This window comes from Megalopta genalis, unplaced genomic scaffold (assembly GCF_051020955.1).
Source record: "Megalopta genalis isolate 19385.01 unplaced genomic scaffold, iyMegGena1_principal scaffold0100, whole genome shotgun sequence".
Taxonomy (NCBI): Eukaryota; Metazoa; Arthropoda; class Insecta; order Hymenoptera; family Halictidae; genus Megalopta; species Megalopta genalis.
This window is the reverse complement of record NW_027476169.1, coordinates 308,855-324,485: the sequence shown is the minus strand read 5'-3', so window position 1 is coordinate 324,485 and position 15,631 is coordinate 308,855. Positions and strand designations below refer to the sequence as shown.

At 37.7% G+C, this 15,631-nt stretch overlaps 1 protein-coding gene across 3 annotated transcripts; it reads left to right on the top strand.

The window, feature by feature from the left end:
* lace (serine palmitoyltransferase long chain base subunit) lies at positions 1-15,554 on the top strand. 3 transcript variants are annotated; one of them, XM_033467911.2, is made up of 10 exons: positions 1-178; positions 6,241-6,417; positions 8,959-9,113; positions 11,349-11,494; positions 13,361-13,579; positions 13,788-13,951; positions 14,051-14,212; positions 14,341-14,603; positions 14,687-14,816; positions 14,889-15,554. In XM_033467911.2, exons 1-10 carry the CDS (start codon positions 146-148, stop codon positions 14,994-14,996), a joined length of 1,557 nt encoding a protein of 518 aa, XP_033323802.1. In that variant the 5' UTR covers positions 1-145; the 3' UTR covers positions 14,997-15,554. The 3 variants fall into 3 exon arrangements, with proteins under 3 accessions (XP_033323802.1, XP_033323801.1, XP_076384261.1); XM_033467910.2 differs by lacking the exon at positions 1-178 and adding an exon at positions 229-928; XM_076528146.1 differs by lacking the exon at positions 1-178 and adding an exon at positions 5,043-5,246.
* Positions 15,555-15,631: the final 77 nt, after the last annotated feature.

The window sequence follows — 15,631 nt, the reverse complement described above, 5'->3', positions numbered from 1 at the left end:
GTTAAAATCGCGGTCGCATAGCGTAGTCACGAATGGTAATTGTAAAGTAAAAAGGATCTCTGAAAATATCAACGAAACGTGATAGAACACTGTTCAACAAGGTTCCGACGGTGTTGTGACCACAGCCGTTTGTAATAATCCATTAATGTTCAGTGACCTTTCGACGAGTGTCCTAGAAGTAAGTAAAAACTCTGTCCTCAAGGTTGTCAATGTTTAGACACATATCCATTTGCTATGTGTTTAGTTTCAATTTCTCCGTCGCATTCCACGTTCGGTTATCTCTTCGGTTCTGTCGAATAATTTCATTCTTGTAAACGTAAGATTCGTTTTGGATTAAATAAAATTGGCGAAACACTTATTGGAAATTTTTAATAATCGTGGATACGTTTATTTTGATAGAAAGGATCGTAAAGAAAATCGATTCGCGAACGGTTCTCTCGATGTGCCTGCACATTGTTTAATTATCGCTATTTCTCGATTGTATTCCCTAATCCTGAAAGTATGCGATCGTACATAACAATCGGACGCGCGCATGCGCGTCCCGGACGTGTTCCTGCGTTATCCCCGCGTTTCTGCGTAAATCGCGGTCATAAAGTCAACAGCAGGAGGCGCATGCGTTGCTAACATCACACGACATCGCGACGCGTGGCGAGCGTCAGTTAGCGTCAGTCTTTACTTGTTCGTCGTGTTGCACGGGTCCGTGTGCTCCCCTCCTCTCACACTCTCTTTTTCTCTTTCTCTCCTTTTCTCTTTCCGGACCTACGGCTTTGGTGAAAGATTCGCCCTACGCAAAATGGCGGCACAGGCTACCACCAGGAGGCGACCGAATGAACACGAGGAGAAACCGACCACCAGAAACGGATTAACCTTTTGCGAAGACATCTTAACTAAAGACCATGCCGGTTTACAGAGCAATGGACGTGTACAGGTTAGATCGTCACCTGTCACGCACATTTCTTTTTACACAGGAACTATGTTTGTTCAACAATTTTTGAATACTCGTGTTCCGAATACACATATATTAGAAGTTTTGAGAGAGTATATGTTTATATGTACTTCCCATAAAATAACACGAATGCCCTGAACGTTTCCTAAGTGGTTGGGACAATTGCTGATAGGCAAATCGAGGTTTGGAATATTCATAAACACTAGAGAACGTTAATTTCGAAGCGAACGAACGAACAGATAAAACTGAAAATACCGTTTATGTCATCGTCAATGAAAATTTATCGAATTGTTCGGTTAAATCGTGTAGTCCTGTTGCATTTGTATTAAAGAAGATGCCTGCGACGAGTCTGATTCATAACAGAAATTATTTGTTGTTAGTGGTACAATCAATTTTTCGAATCTCGTTACGAATCTATGAAACAAAACGGAATGGTTGAACTGAAAATTTTGGTGTCCTTCGCGATCTTAATCTTGGTGCGACTGAAATTAATTGAAAGAGAAACGGATTCGTTGTCTATCACCGCCGAAAATTCTGCTGAACGAACACGTTGAAGTGGGATAACCGAACTAATATTAAGGTGGAGTTGTCTTTAATTGAGCGAACGATGGCTATTCACACCGTAAAGCTTGAGAGTTGCTGAAGTCAAATGATTTAAAAAAATATTCTGTACCATTGTTGAAAGTACTTTTACGATTTACAATGGAATATTCGTTGCGAATGCAAGTTTCTGTCAACGTTCGTTGAATCTGATGTAAAGTATCGAAAATAAAATACAAATATTTAAGTGCCCCAAGATTTTTGTTATGCCATCGTGACGTTTCTTTTTTATACATTCTTATCGACCACAAATAGGTACACGGTTCATTCAATATTTAAATAATTTAATTATTGAAAGTCGCGTATCGTTCCCCAAGTTTCTAACCTATCCTTGGGGCCTCGAGGTAAATGAGACGATACTTATCTACTTCCAATGTCAACACGTGACTGTAGCTTCGCAGAAAATGTACCTTATCGACGAACATTTACTTTCGGATATTGTAACATGTTATTATATTACGGTTCGTACTATATTGCATAGCGCGCGCGTCATTTTTCTTTTTCATTGTAAAAAATTTATCTGAAGGCATCATAAATTTATTTAACTATACAAATGTTTTTCTTTGATAAAATTCTCTCCGGTAGTTGGCTAGAAATATGTGTTCGTTTTATTAAAAAATTCAATTTTCAAACGGATATATATACAAATATATATTTTACCGCCAATGCTTTTTAATTATATTCATTTATTTTCAAGCGTTCTGAAACTATATCGAACGAAGCATTGGAACGATTAGAAGTTCAATATTTCGTGTGAATGCATTTCTCTTCATTCTTTTAGTTGATCGCAATGTACGCATTAGAGTTTGCAACACTATTTCGCGGTTAAGAGGTCGAGGTTATCGATTTTGACTGTTTTTTTTTTTTTTTTTTTTTTAGTGCAGATAACTTGTTACGAGAAAGCTTCTATTTCTCGCCTAACTATTTGTTGTATCAGCGTCGACTGATTTTTGGTACGGCTGGGATAGGATAGCGTGCACAAACTATCGGAAATTATTTTCGATTCTTGTTGAGGTTAGCAAGATCTTTTCGATGCTAGAACCACTGCACTGACCTAAATGCCCCGTTTCGGAGATCTTGTTTCACAGCTACGGAAAGCATACAGGTGGCTTTTCTAGGAAATTGTTGAAGCAGTTAATATTTTCATTTATTCGTGTAGTCGGCTAGTCGCTATTGAATAATATTAAGAAAATTCCATTTAAAATTCTCTACCTTCACGGTAATAAATTCTGCGTCCTATCTCTTAACTTAATTCTTTGCGACATGTACATACATAGATATTCTGTTTCCACAAGTTGAACGCATGCTAATGACACGGAAATTACGCGTAATATTAACACATAACAAGTCCAGCTGTGTAAACGACAAGTTGCATTTCTTTTTATTTTTGTACGTCAGTTGTATTCTCGCGCTTCATCGAAGCACCCGGGAAGCTATTCGTTGATCCCTGCTCTGATTGGCTGGCGACTGCCAGCCGTCTAGCTGATTGGTTGCGCTACGGTGAAATAAGGAATGCGGAACGATTTGTGTATATGAGAAACGAAAACTGTGGATGAGAGGGAAGAATGAAGTTCGATTATTCCGAGACTAAGAAGATACGTACATAGAAGCAAAATAAGATTTTTGGTGATCGAAAGCGCTGTTTTTATATCGTAATTGAAGAGATGCGACGTCTAAGTTCCGAGTTGGCGCTTAATTAGAGCACAGACGGAATAGCTTCCACTGTTCTTGAAGGTCTCGCCGTGTCTTTTGAGCTGGGGGACGTTAGGGGAGGATCGCCGTATATAAACCTGTTGGGACACAAGGAGTTTATATAACTGGGTTGATGTAATAGGTGTCCAGCTAATTGCTCTGACTGATAAACATTTTGTTGAGATAAATGAAACTCTATTCTACTTTTAGTGTTGAAGATGCAGACATAATGTTAAAATACAGACATAAAGTAATAAGTAAACGATACTGAAGAATAGACAAATTGGGTTGATGTAATAGGTGTTCAGCTAATTACTCTGACTGATAAATATTTTGTTGAGATAAATGAAACTCTATCCTACTTTTAGTGTTGAAGATGCAGACATAAAGTAATACGAAAACAATATTAAAGAATAGACAAACTGGGTTGATGTAATAGGTGTCCAGCTAATTACTCTGACTGATAAACATTTTTATCCTACTTTTAGCGTTGAAGGTGCAGACATAAAGTTAAAATACAGACATAAAGTAATAAGTAAACGATACTGAAGAATAGACAAAGAAAATAGAGGGTAATTCAGAAGATGTTGTTGAGGTATGATTCTAAACAATTTTCCCTTTAGCATCATTAGAAGAAGTCTCTAATCTCCGAGATATTCGTCAAAAAGTATTGCTGCTACCATGCATGCATGGAATCTACGTATACTACCTACCTGTTTATGTCAACGTGTTCGCCAGCATAGCGTCGGCCGAGTATCTATTGTTTATCGCGACGACCGGAAAGAGCGATACGTAGAATGAGGAACGAAACCGAGTCAATACTTTTAAAAAGAGAGGACATAACTTTTTAATCTAAATAAGATCTAAATGACGTGATCTTTTCTGTGAATGTTAGAGGAACCAAGTCGCCGTACAATGACTAAAATACTTCTTTTTAATTTTGCTATTACTTGGGATGAAAAGAATATAAACAAAAGACTCTCGCTTTCTCACTTTTTTTAATCTGAGCCTATGATGCAAATTTAAAAAATGGATTTGATACTTCTCGGTTTTTATATTCTTTTTATTCCAAGTAATAGCAAAATTAAAAGAACAAGTATTTTAATCATTGATTCCTCTAATATTTAAACAAAAAATTCAAGTCATTTAGACAAGTCTAAAAAAAGTTGTACTATTTTAAAAGTGTCGACTCAGTTTCGCTCCTCGCCGTGTAACATGTGAACTTTTCAAAAAGGTACATTTTTCATAGATAATAAATTGATGCTTCCTAGATAAAAAAATCGTTGAATGTGTGAGAAAAATAAATAGATATAATACCAATCTCAATTAATAGCAAATATTGTAATGCACGGGAGTGGTGGGGGAGGGAGTTTGCCTAAATAATTCTTCTTTTGCTCGTAAGTGAAATTGGTGTTCGTCTGGATTGATTCTTCTCGTTTTTCCTTACGCGTTTAGGTGTGCAACTGCGGTACCTACCAACCAACTCTCTTTTGACCCGGATCAAATAACGCCCGGGACGACCTTCTTATTTTGCGATTTTCGTGTCCCATTGATGTTCAGAAAACGTTTTCAATGCATTTTGAAGATATTTCAGATTAGAGAAATGTGTACAAAAATCGTTTTTAACTACTTTATTTTTAACTACTTAATCCATTTCACCGAATATATAAATATGAAATAATTATATATATATATATATATAATTATATATAAATCATCATTTCATCGAATATAAATGTCGTTAGAATAAACTATTTAGGGGTACAACTTTTGTATGCGTTCTTCAATCAAATATTTCTAAAATGTATTAAATATCTTTTTTTATATATCGCTGCAATAATTGTATAATTGAAAAAAAAGGTAAATCATACGACTAAAAAAGGTAAAAATCGTCCGGAACGAGATTCGATCTGGGTCAGAAGATAGTTGCTAGGTTCTGCAGTCGGACATCTAACGCTTGCAATCGCACCGGTTTTATGCTGACCCATTCGGTGCCACAGTTACGTAGGTAGGTACACAGTGGTGCACGATTTTTTCACGAAATCTCCGTACGGTTAAATTTTCACGACCCAGCCCCACTTTTCTCCCACCGCGGTGCCTCGAGCTCGGCGAAGCCTCATCTTAGTAGACGAGGTTAGGGAACCAGTGCAGAAACAACTGGACAAAGTAAAGTGGATAACCGAAATTCTGCTGATTAAAATAAGTCCAAACACGATGTATGTAATTTGGACCACGTTTATTGACATGCTTCTTTTTATCGAGTACTTGTTAATTACTCTGTAAACACAGCTTAAATTATTCCGGGTTACATCGTGTCAATGCTTACAAAGATAAGGCAATAATTATTGACAATGAAAATTTTTGTGTTGCACATTTATTTTTTGTTGCTCGCAGGATCCCTTCAAATTTCAGATTTCGGTTATTCGATCGTGTGTTTAAATTCACATGTAAATTTAACCGTGCGCTGCAGTACGCCGATTGAATGTAATATACAACTTAGATTTTTCCGCCAATTATGTCGAACCCTTTGTGCTCCAAGGTATTTTCTTCCTTTTATTTCAGAATTTGCTATAACGCAGTCCATGCATATTCTCGTATGTGACTTTGCAACCTAACTACAGGGTGTCCAAAAATTATTGTACAAGTGGGAAATATGGGGTTCCTGAGGTCAGTCGGCGCTCCGCCCTCGCGGCCATTGTCGCGTCGCGCCGGGCGTATGACGCAGCGGCAGTGATCGCGAGGGCGGGGCGTCGGCCGTACGCGGTCTCTCATTGGTCAGTGTTTTTCATTAATAACTCGCAAACGAAGCCGCGGATCGCATTTTCGCTAAGGAAAAAGTTGCTTCAAATGACCTCAGGTACGCAAAGGGTTAAGAAAAAAATTGTTTAGCATCACACCCGCGAATAAATATTCAAAAAATCAACGACATCATTTTATATTGTTATATTAGATGTGCTCTAAAATTGTTCGACGAGTTTGATCGATGTTTAATGTGTCTTCAGTTTCCAGAGAAAGCGACAAAAGCAGAGTCACCAAACACAAGATCGAAGGAATCGTTCGAGAGGGTACCATTCATCACAGCAGCATTGACCCACCTTGGCTTCTATATTCTTATGTTCCTGGGTTTTATAAACCAATTGTTTTTCACACCAAAAGTCGCGAAAGAGTACAACAGAGAGGTAAGACGTGAGACGGCGTATACGATGATGATTTCGTTAGTCGATTTAATGTCTCGTATTCTGAAAAGGAACACAGATCACGACGTTACGTTGAAAGAATAAAATTATTTCACAGAGATTTTCATTGCCATTTTTACTAAAAGCAACTATTCGCTGTTGCCAAATCTTACGATAAATCGTAAATGCGTATATCTACAGGGTGTCGAAAAATTATTGTACAAGCGAGAACTGAGGGATTCCTGAGGCCATTTGAAGTAACTTTTTCCTTAGCGAAAATGCATTCCGCGGCTTCGTTCACGAATTATTAACGAAAAACAGTGACCAATGAGAGGGCGAGATCAGCTGGCGCGAGGCGGCCAATAAGCGGAACTGCGCTTCGACCGCTCGTTGGCTCGGCCGCTTCGCGCCAGCTGTTCTCGTCTCCCCATTGGTCAATCGTGTTTCGTCGATAACTCGTCAACGATGCCTCGGAGAACATTTTTGTAAAGGGAAAAGTTGCTTGAAATGACCTCAGGAATCCTGTATTAACACTTTCACGACCGCGCCAAAAAGCACACAAATTTCATAAAATCGAAGTATTTAATTCAATTGAATAAAAATCGCGAAGCAAACTTTTTTTCTTACGCAGCGTCGGTTACAGTTATGAAAAATATCTTCGTTCGACAAACGTGCTGTTCGAAGTGTTTCGAAGCCCATATCGTTGGAGCCACAGCATTGAAAAGTAAGAGTGACATAATTCAGGACACGGTGGGTTAAACGAAACAATTCGCAGTCATGAATTATCTTACATATTGCGTACGAATGCGACCACGAGTTAAAATTGGTTACAATCGAGTCCAACGAACGGACCCGGTCGGATTGATTTTAATAATCGGATTCGAGAAACTGCGAGAACAGTGAAAAGATATCGGCACGCGTTTTTTTTTATAGATCTCGACAAATATCTATAATAAAATAAGCTTCGCGCGAAGATCGCAGATTCGTCTATTGTCGCTCAATAAAAATAAAAATAAAATTCATTCAACAAAAATAGAGAAATAGTAACCGTACCACGTTTTTATAATTGTTATAACTCGAATAATCGTATCCCGGCTTCCCAAATTGTCCGAGCTGAGGAAAAATTGTGGAGAATTTACTTCTATTCGAACTTTCAAAAAATAATAAAATAATACAAAAAATAATTTAACCAAACACTTTTCATACTCGGAACTTCTAGCATGACGCTCGCGGATTCTACGAAATAGATTGTCACGATATTCTCCGAAATAACGGTCGATTAAACGAGTCCAACGATGCAATTAATAGTTCGAAGATAATAATTGAATTGCGTGTGGAAAATCAAGCAGCGTGCGACGAAAGCGTAGAATGAACGATGAAACGATTTTTCGGATTTTCTTTGATTACCAGCGGGCATGTGAGTATACGAGTAATAAAGGATTGAGTGAAATCTGATTTGTCTTTTTCAATTAACAGGTCGATTAGTTTCGCGGCGGCCACTCGAAAAAAGAAACGCTGAAAATACCTACCCTACTATCTCTCTGGTATAGAACACAATCATCGATTAAACAGACGATATCTAATCGCGTCGAGGAAGACGGTATTCGGAAAGATAACATGTAAATACGTGGATTTAACGGGTCGCTGTTACATCAACGTTTCATGACACTGTAAGAATACACGGGATTAACTGTAACGGTGTATGCAGACGTTACAAAACCGATTGTCGGATACGTATTATGTACCGGTAACAATGTTTATAGTGTCAATATTATTCGGGTTATGTAAAGTAAATCGGTGCGTTTTGTTTTATGATTGTAAACGCTCTATTGTATTTTCTTATATTTTTCGGAGGACCGCAATATATATAATAATATATTATATAATAATATAATATATACAATATAATATTATAATAATATATTATAATATAATAATATATTATAATATAATAATATATTATAATGTATATAATAACTGATACCAAATAATTTTGTTTATATTGTATTTATATTGTTATATAAATACAATGTATTATATTGCTATTGTTAATAATATATATAAATTATTTGATATCAGTTATGAGACTATGCACAATAATTTTGACGTGTAAGCTTTTTCATGCATTAATGAATCAATTTGGGGATTTCTTTCTTTGCAGGAAATATTTTCTTCCAATCGTCGGCCAACATTCGATTTTCCAACAGAAAAAATCTGTGTTCCCTTTCGAGAAGCTAGTAGGAAAAGCCTAAAATCATGGAAGTCCAATCGCGAGATTTTTTCTTCCGCGATTTTCGGATCTAACGCGCCGGCTATTGATCAAAAGACGCCGAGAATCTGCCGCGGCAGCCGAAGCGGACATCATGAGTATTTCCTGAAAGATTTAACCGTCGCTTATCGTGGCAATTGATACCGCTCGAAATCAACCGAAGAACTGTTAGGGCCGTTATCATTCTCGCGAAGATGATAGAAATAAGCGAAAACGATGATCTGTTACGCGACCGGCGTCTTAACGATAAAACGATAATGTGTTTTGTGTTGCAGGGCTACGCGCCGCTTTACGAAAATTTCGAAAGGTTTTATCTTCGTTACGTGTACAGAAGAGTGAGAGACTGCTGGAACAGGCCGATATGCTCTGTTCCAGGCGCAACCGTTACGCTCAAAGATAGAGTAACATCTGATTACGGATGGTCGTTCCAGTAAGTCGTCTACAATGAACACACGGTAATGCTCACTTACATTTGAGAGATTCGCGTGTCGGAAGTGAAATCCTCGCCTAACAGGGTAGAGTTGCTCTTTCAGGAATTGACTCGAGCACAGCTAAATGAGAGAATGGTTGCAATGAGTAAGTAAAAAAGAAAAAGTATTCGCACGATTTTTGAAACGCGATGACTTTTTTTTTAACTTGATTTCTTCTTTTTTTTAGGTGATAGAGGGACTGGTGTACTAAACGATGACTAAAATGCTTTTTTTTAGAACTTTGCTGAAGATTTTAAAAAATGTTTCTCGTACATCAAATTAAAGATGCGAAGAAGTTGCTGTTTTGACCAAAAACTGCAAGAAATCTGCAGTTTTTTTTTAAATCTTTCAACGCCCACGACTGGATTAAAATTACAAAAGGCGTTTCTTAAATTTTCGTTATAAGCTTGGATGAAAATGTTAAAAAAACGGGAGTTATATTTTTTCGCGTCATTCCAAGTAATAGCAAAATTAATAACGAAGCATTTTAGTCATTGTCTAATATACTGGCTTCTCTGTTACCTAAAAAAAAATTTAAGTTATTTGGTGCAGTTTTAAAAAAGTTATTGTGTGTGTGCGTCTCAAAAAGTGCGCGAATATTTTTTTTACCCACTGTAACAAGCGATGGCGGAGCAGACGAAATCTGTCGAGCATCGAAGCAAAAAAAAAAGTAAACATGCAGTAGAGAAAATTTCATGTTTAGTCATTATCGCCTTTATAATATTATAATTGCAACGCCAATAGTTAGCTGAGATTTTTCCGATTAAAATAAGCCCAAACACGGTGTAAATCGCTCTATTTACGAATCTCGTGTAAAATTAATATAATTTTATTAATATAATCAATAGAAAGTTAGTTCGATTAACGTCACGTTCGGTCTCATTTTCATCGGAAGAATTTCAACAATCCACCGGGATACTACATTGAAAAAGCCGACGCAAAAATGACTAAATTCAAAAGTTTCATTATTGCATGATTATTTGTTTGCATTCGCGTCATCTTTTCGCAAGTTTGTCGCTGCCCTTTGGTTAGGTTCGCTCTCTGTCGTTCGCTGAGATAAGAAACCTAACCCAAACATTACACCGCTACCCGAGCCCGACGCAGTCGGTGATGGGGGGAAGCGGGAGGCTGAAACGTGGAAATTCGAGCGTAAAAAATCCAAGTAAAATCTAAGTGAGCATAACCGTACCAAGAATTCCATGGACGAAAAGAATCGATCGATCGATCGATTTACTCGTATCGGTTAAATTCATCGAATTGCCCGTTGCAAAGTCATCGTTGATCGATTTACGTTTCGCGGGTTCGACCGCGGTCTCGACTTCGCGACAGCAATTCCGTTCATTGAGACCGAACGAAACGATTTCCGTTAGCTACCTCACGGTTAACCTTTCCACGGCGATTTCGGAAGCCGGCGAGGACTGTGCACAGATTCGAAAATCGTAACGAGCCAATTGGAGAGATACAGGAAGCCAGACATTTGTCTTGATTAAATGTGATGAAGAACAGGAAGAGGTTTTGCGGGCCGGCCGGCGTGATTCGCTTTTAATATCTCGGGAGCCGATCCCGGCGCATCGAGGGCTTGCATTTGAAAACGACAACACGAATTCGAATTCAGGTCGCTGCTGTATCCTCTCTTCGGCATTGGCTCGATGCGATTCCGATCGTGGTGCCGGTGTTCGCCGCGTCGTTCTATTGGGTTGGCAACTAAGTAATTGTCGATTTGATCAATGAAATAAAAAATTTTTTTTTACTTGGAACGAAGTTTAATCTGTAATGTATTTTCCACTTTGTTCGATGACCTTCTGCCATCTCTCTGACAACTTGAAAATTCCACGCTCGTAGAAAGTCTGATCCTTCTCGACCAAAAACTGAGTTAAGTTGCTAACACTCACGGATAATAAAAAATAACAATAATAATAATATAATATAATATATATTATATTATATTATTATACTCCCATTTTTATAAAAAAATAACATAATAATAATATAATATATATTATATTATTATTATTATATATATTATATTATTATTATTATTATTATGTTATTTTTTTATAAAAATGGGAATGAGAGAGATCTATAACTGAAATCGGGCAATTACTTAGTTGCCAACCCAATAGAAATCGCGTTTCGAATTAGTCGACAGCGCTTGCCGAAGAAGCGTGCCGTTCACCGGGATCTTTTTGTTTCAGGTTTACCGGAACCACCACGAAATGTATAAATCTGGGATCGTACAACTATTTGGGCTTCGCCGAGTCGACCGGGATATGCGCTGACGAGAGTATCGAAACTTTAAAAAAGTTCGGTTGTGCCAGCGGCAGTGCACGTCTCGAACTTGGTAATTAGTTGTTTGCGCTATCGTTCAATCTTCGTAGCGTGTTGCTCACAGCTCAGACTAGCAAGATCAACGAGAAGATCACTAGACCGTGGAAATCGGCTTTAGAATGACCTTAAGTGTGAATTACAGTAAACGCTTGTTGTTCCAAAGCCGCTTTGGAGCATATAGTATAGGAGTAGAACGTATTTACTCGTCGCCGAGCATTTAATTGTGCACGTCTCGAACTTGGTAATTAGTTGTTTGTGCTATCGTTCAATCTTCGTAGTTTGTTGCTCACACCTCAGACTAGCAAGATCAACGAGAAGATCACTAGACCGTGGAAATCGGCTTTAGAATGACCTTAAGTGTGAATTGCAGTAAACGCTTGTTGTTCCAAAGCCGCTTTGGATTAGTTGTTTGCGCTCTCGTTCAATCTTCGTAGCGTGTTGCTTACAGCTCAGACTAGCAAGATCGACGAGAAGATCACTAGAGCGTGGAAATCGGCTTTAGAATGACCTTAAGTGTAAATTGCAGTGAACACTTGTTGTTCGAAAGCTGCTTTGGAGCATATAGTATAGGAGTAAAACGTATTTGCTTGTCACCGAGCATTTAGTTGCAAGACGAAGCTTTATAAGCACACAACACAAATAGCTTTGCAATGTGCATATACATATTGTAGCCAGATAAGGTCACACGCTTGTAGACGATAATATCCATTATAAATCCCATTATACAGAGCGGTCTACGCAACTGTTTCAGGTCATAACCCCGTTATTAATGCGTTTACGAAAAGAATGCCAAAGGAAAAAGGTAAACGGCTCGAACAGCGCTACATTTGTAGAATCTTGGATTTTTTCTAAGTGCATCCGTGCATGTACCGTTAACAATTGCATCATTTCTTTAAACGGAAATGCATATTTTTTATTGCGCAGATAAATTCCTCTTTTTCACTTTACGTAAAAAATTATCAGGGTATCATGGCAATAAGATTATTAGTTCTCGAGATATTTTCAAAAAATGTCTTTACCGAAAGAACACGCTCAAACGTTAGTGAAGACATATTTTTTTTAAATATCTCGAGAACTGTTAATCTTATTGCCATGATACCCTAATAATTCTCAGAATGAAGAGCAATCGATATGTGCAATTCTTCTTCAGTTTTCCCTTTGGCATTTTTTTTATAAATGCCAATTAATAACGGAGTTGTGACCTAAAACAATTGCACAGACCACCCTGTATAATAATATTTATGCAAATATGAATACGTAGATCACGGACGAGAGAAATTGTGCATATTTGAAAAGTAATATAATAATTTAATGAGTATCGTGGGCGAAAGAAATAATACACAGGGTGTACCGAAAATCATTATAAACAATTTATATTCGTTCGAGACCTTCGTTTCATGGGAATTATATTTGAATATTCGTCGAGCAAGTGTACAGGGTTACGCTAGCCGCGCATTTGCGGTCATAGTGCGGCAGCGACAAAAAATTTACAACTAATTGCGAAACTGCTTGCGGTTTAAATTCTTCATTTCGACACGTGGCTAACAGAGTGGCGCGTGTGCAACTTTAATCGATGTGCACAAAATAAAACAAAACATAGTGGAATAATGATCGACGACTGCGATCAATTTTCAAGCTGGATTACGAACTTATTCAGATAAAAGTTTAATAAAATATCAGGAATCTGTAGGTTTTGTGTGTATCGATACATTATTTCTTCTTCGATTCAAGTATAAATGGGAAAACCGAACATATTTTTAAACTAAATTGTTAAATCGATCATTAATAATGGAATAATTTAGGATTGTCGCGTTAGAAGATTTAACAATGACCTTTAAGGTGGCCACCATGGTGTAACGATTTTTTTTGTTTGTTTAAGGTAACATGCCGATTCACGAGGAGCTGGAAAAACTGACGGCTAGATTTCTCGGTGTAGAGGACGCAATCGTTTTTGGAATGGGATTCGCGACGAACGCTCTCAATCTACCTTCGTTGTTGACAAAAGGTTGCTTGGTGCTTAGCGACGAGAAGAATCATGCTTCCTTAATACTTGGATTAAGATTGTCCGGTGCCACTATCAGAGTGTTCAATCATAATAGTAAGTTCGAGGAGAATAATAACACGTAAACCGCCATCATATTAAAGAAATATGATCGCGATGATCGCGGGAAACATTTGTTTAAGTAACTCCGTCGGTCCGAGTAGATACAATTATTATCTCATATTATATCCCACCGACCTAACTGCTTTATTAAAATGAAACTGTACGCGGTAACATGGAAATTTTGTAAATTCTCTTGTCGCAGATGTAAAACATTTGGAGACTCAGTTGAGAAGTGCCGTCGTTTTCGGCCAGCCAGGATCTGGGAAACCTTGGAAAAAGATAGTAATCGTGGTCGAAGGTGTTTACTCCATGGAGGGTTCCATTGTACATTTGCCCGAAATTTTAGAGCTGAAAAAGAAGTACAAAGCAAGTAGACGTTCGTTACAGATTGTGAACGATTCCATACGAAATAATCAGTCTAAATCTAATATGATTTCGTTCTAATTATCGGCATATTTATTCCAGGCATACGTTTATCTGGATGAAGCTCATAGTACGGGCGCGTTAGGCAAACACGGAAGAGGCGTATGCGATTACTACGGAATTGATCCACGGGAGGTGGACATACTCATGGGAACATTTACGAAAAGCTTTGGATCCGCTGGCGGATATATTGCTGGAACAAAGGTGAGGGAATTATTGAACGAAGAAAGATTCAATACTGTACGATTCCAGTAGGGTTTCTTAAGATAATGCTTTAATCTTTCCGATAATTTCGAAAAATAATATTAACCACGCTGATTGTATAATTTTAGACATTAATAAATCATTTAAGGATATATAGTCACGCGCATACCTATGCAACGGCGATGTCCCCGCCAGTGGCACAGCAAATTATTACATCCATGAAAATAATTGCCGGCGAGGACGGCACGAACGATGGACAGAAGAGAACGAAACAGCTGGCAAGGAACACCAGGTACTTCAGACGTAGATTGAATCAAATCGGAGTCATCATTTACGGAAACGAAGATTCGCCGGTAGTACCTATGTTAGTCTATCTGTTTTCAAAAATTGGGTACGTACAGACAGCAGATCTACTGGCAAAAAATCGTAAGTTGAAACTGAGAATTGAAATCCTGATTTTTTTTTCGTTAACAGTGCAGTTGTACGGACGTTAACGATGTATAACATAGCAGCGGTAGGTGTTGGATTCCCAGCAACTCCTCTAATGGAAGGTAGAATACGTTTTTGCCTGTCTGCTGCACACACTAAGCAACAGTTGGACTATGTAAGCTTATTGAGTCGTACATCATTTATATCCGACAAAGATATTCTCATTGCTGTTTTAATAATTATCTAGGTATTGTCACATATCGAAAGTCTTGCGGACTCGTTGGGCCTAAGATATTCTCGGAAAGTTCGCGACCCAGCACCGATTGAGTATTACTCCGACGGAGAGAACGAATGACCTACCACTTAGATAATAGCCTCTATAGGACGTATACTTTACTCCAAAGAAGCGCGTCGCACTTCTGCGGACAATGCACTGGTATTATATTACCGCAATTGCATTTATTTCATACTCTGCTTCTTACATCGAGACCATTTCGCTGTGACAAAAGCATTAACACGTTAAGCTTCGGTTTCATTCCAAATATTCTTTGGGCCCACTTGGCGCTTAACATGTTAAACAATAACGTGCCAGGTGCAGTAACGCAGAATATTGCAGAAGTTTCTATTTTACATAGATAGTATTCCTCAATAAAATGTTAAAGAACTTTTATCATAGCGCGAATAGTTAAAAGATTAGTACTTGAACCAGGTTAGCAAGAGGTATTTGTCATTTCAACTTACTTTTCGAATTCATACAATAATTGAAGACAAGAATTATCAGATTTAGCTGCCACATTAAGAGAATACAAGGTTTCAAATGTGTATGCTGTTCAGAATGTCATTATATTTGACACGTTTATACACATTTCTAAAGTAATTTTTATTTTGAAAAATAATTGTTTACAAAGGAAAATGTTTTTTAATTCCTTTACATTTCCCCCTAACAATTCATGGTTAATTAGCATTTTAAGAAACCGTAATTCATTTCGA

What these genes read in the sequence shown, in the direction of transcription:
- lace (XM_033467910.2), top strand. Translation starts at nt 794, where the DNA reads ATGGCGGCACAGGCTACCACCAGGAGGCGACCGAATGAACACGAGGAG. An exon ending in GATATATTGCTGGAACAAAG is followed by an intron (nt 14,213 to 14,340) that starts GTGAGGGAATTA and finishes GTATAATTTTAG; the next exon opens with ACATTAATAAATCATTTAAG. An exon ending in CTAAGCAACAGTTGGACTAT is followed by an intron (nt 14,817 to 14,888) that starts GTAAGCTTATTG and finishes ATAATTATCTAG; the next exon opens with GTATTGTCACATATCGAAAG.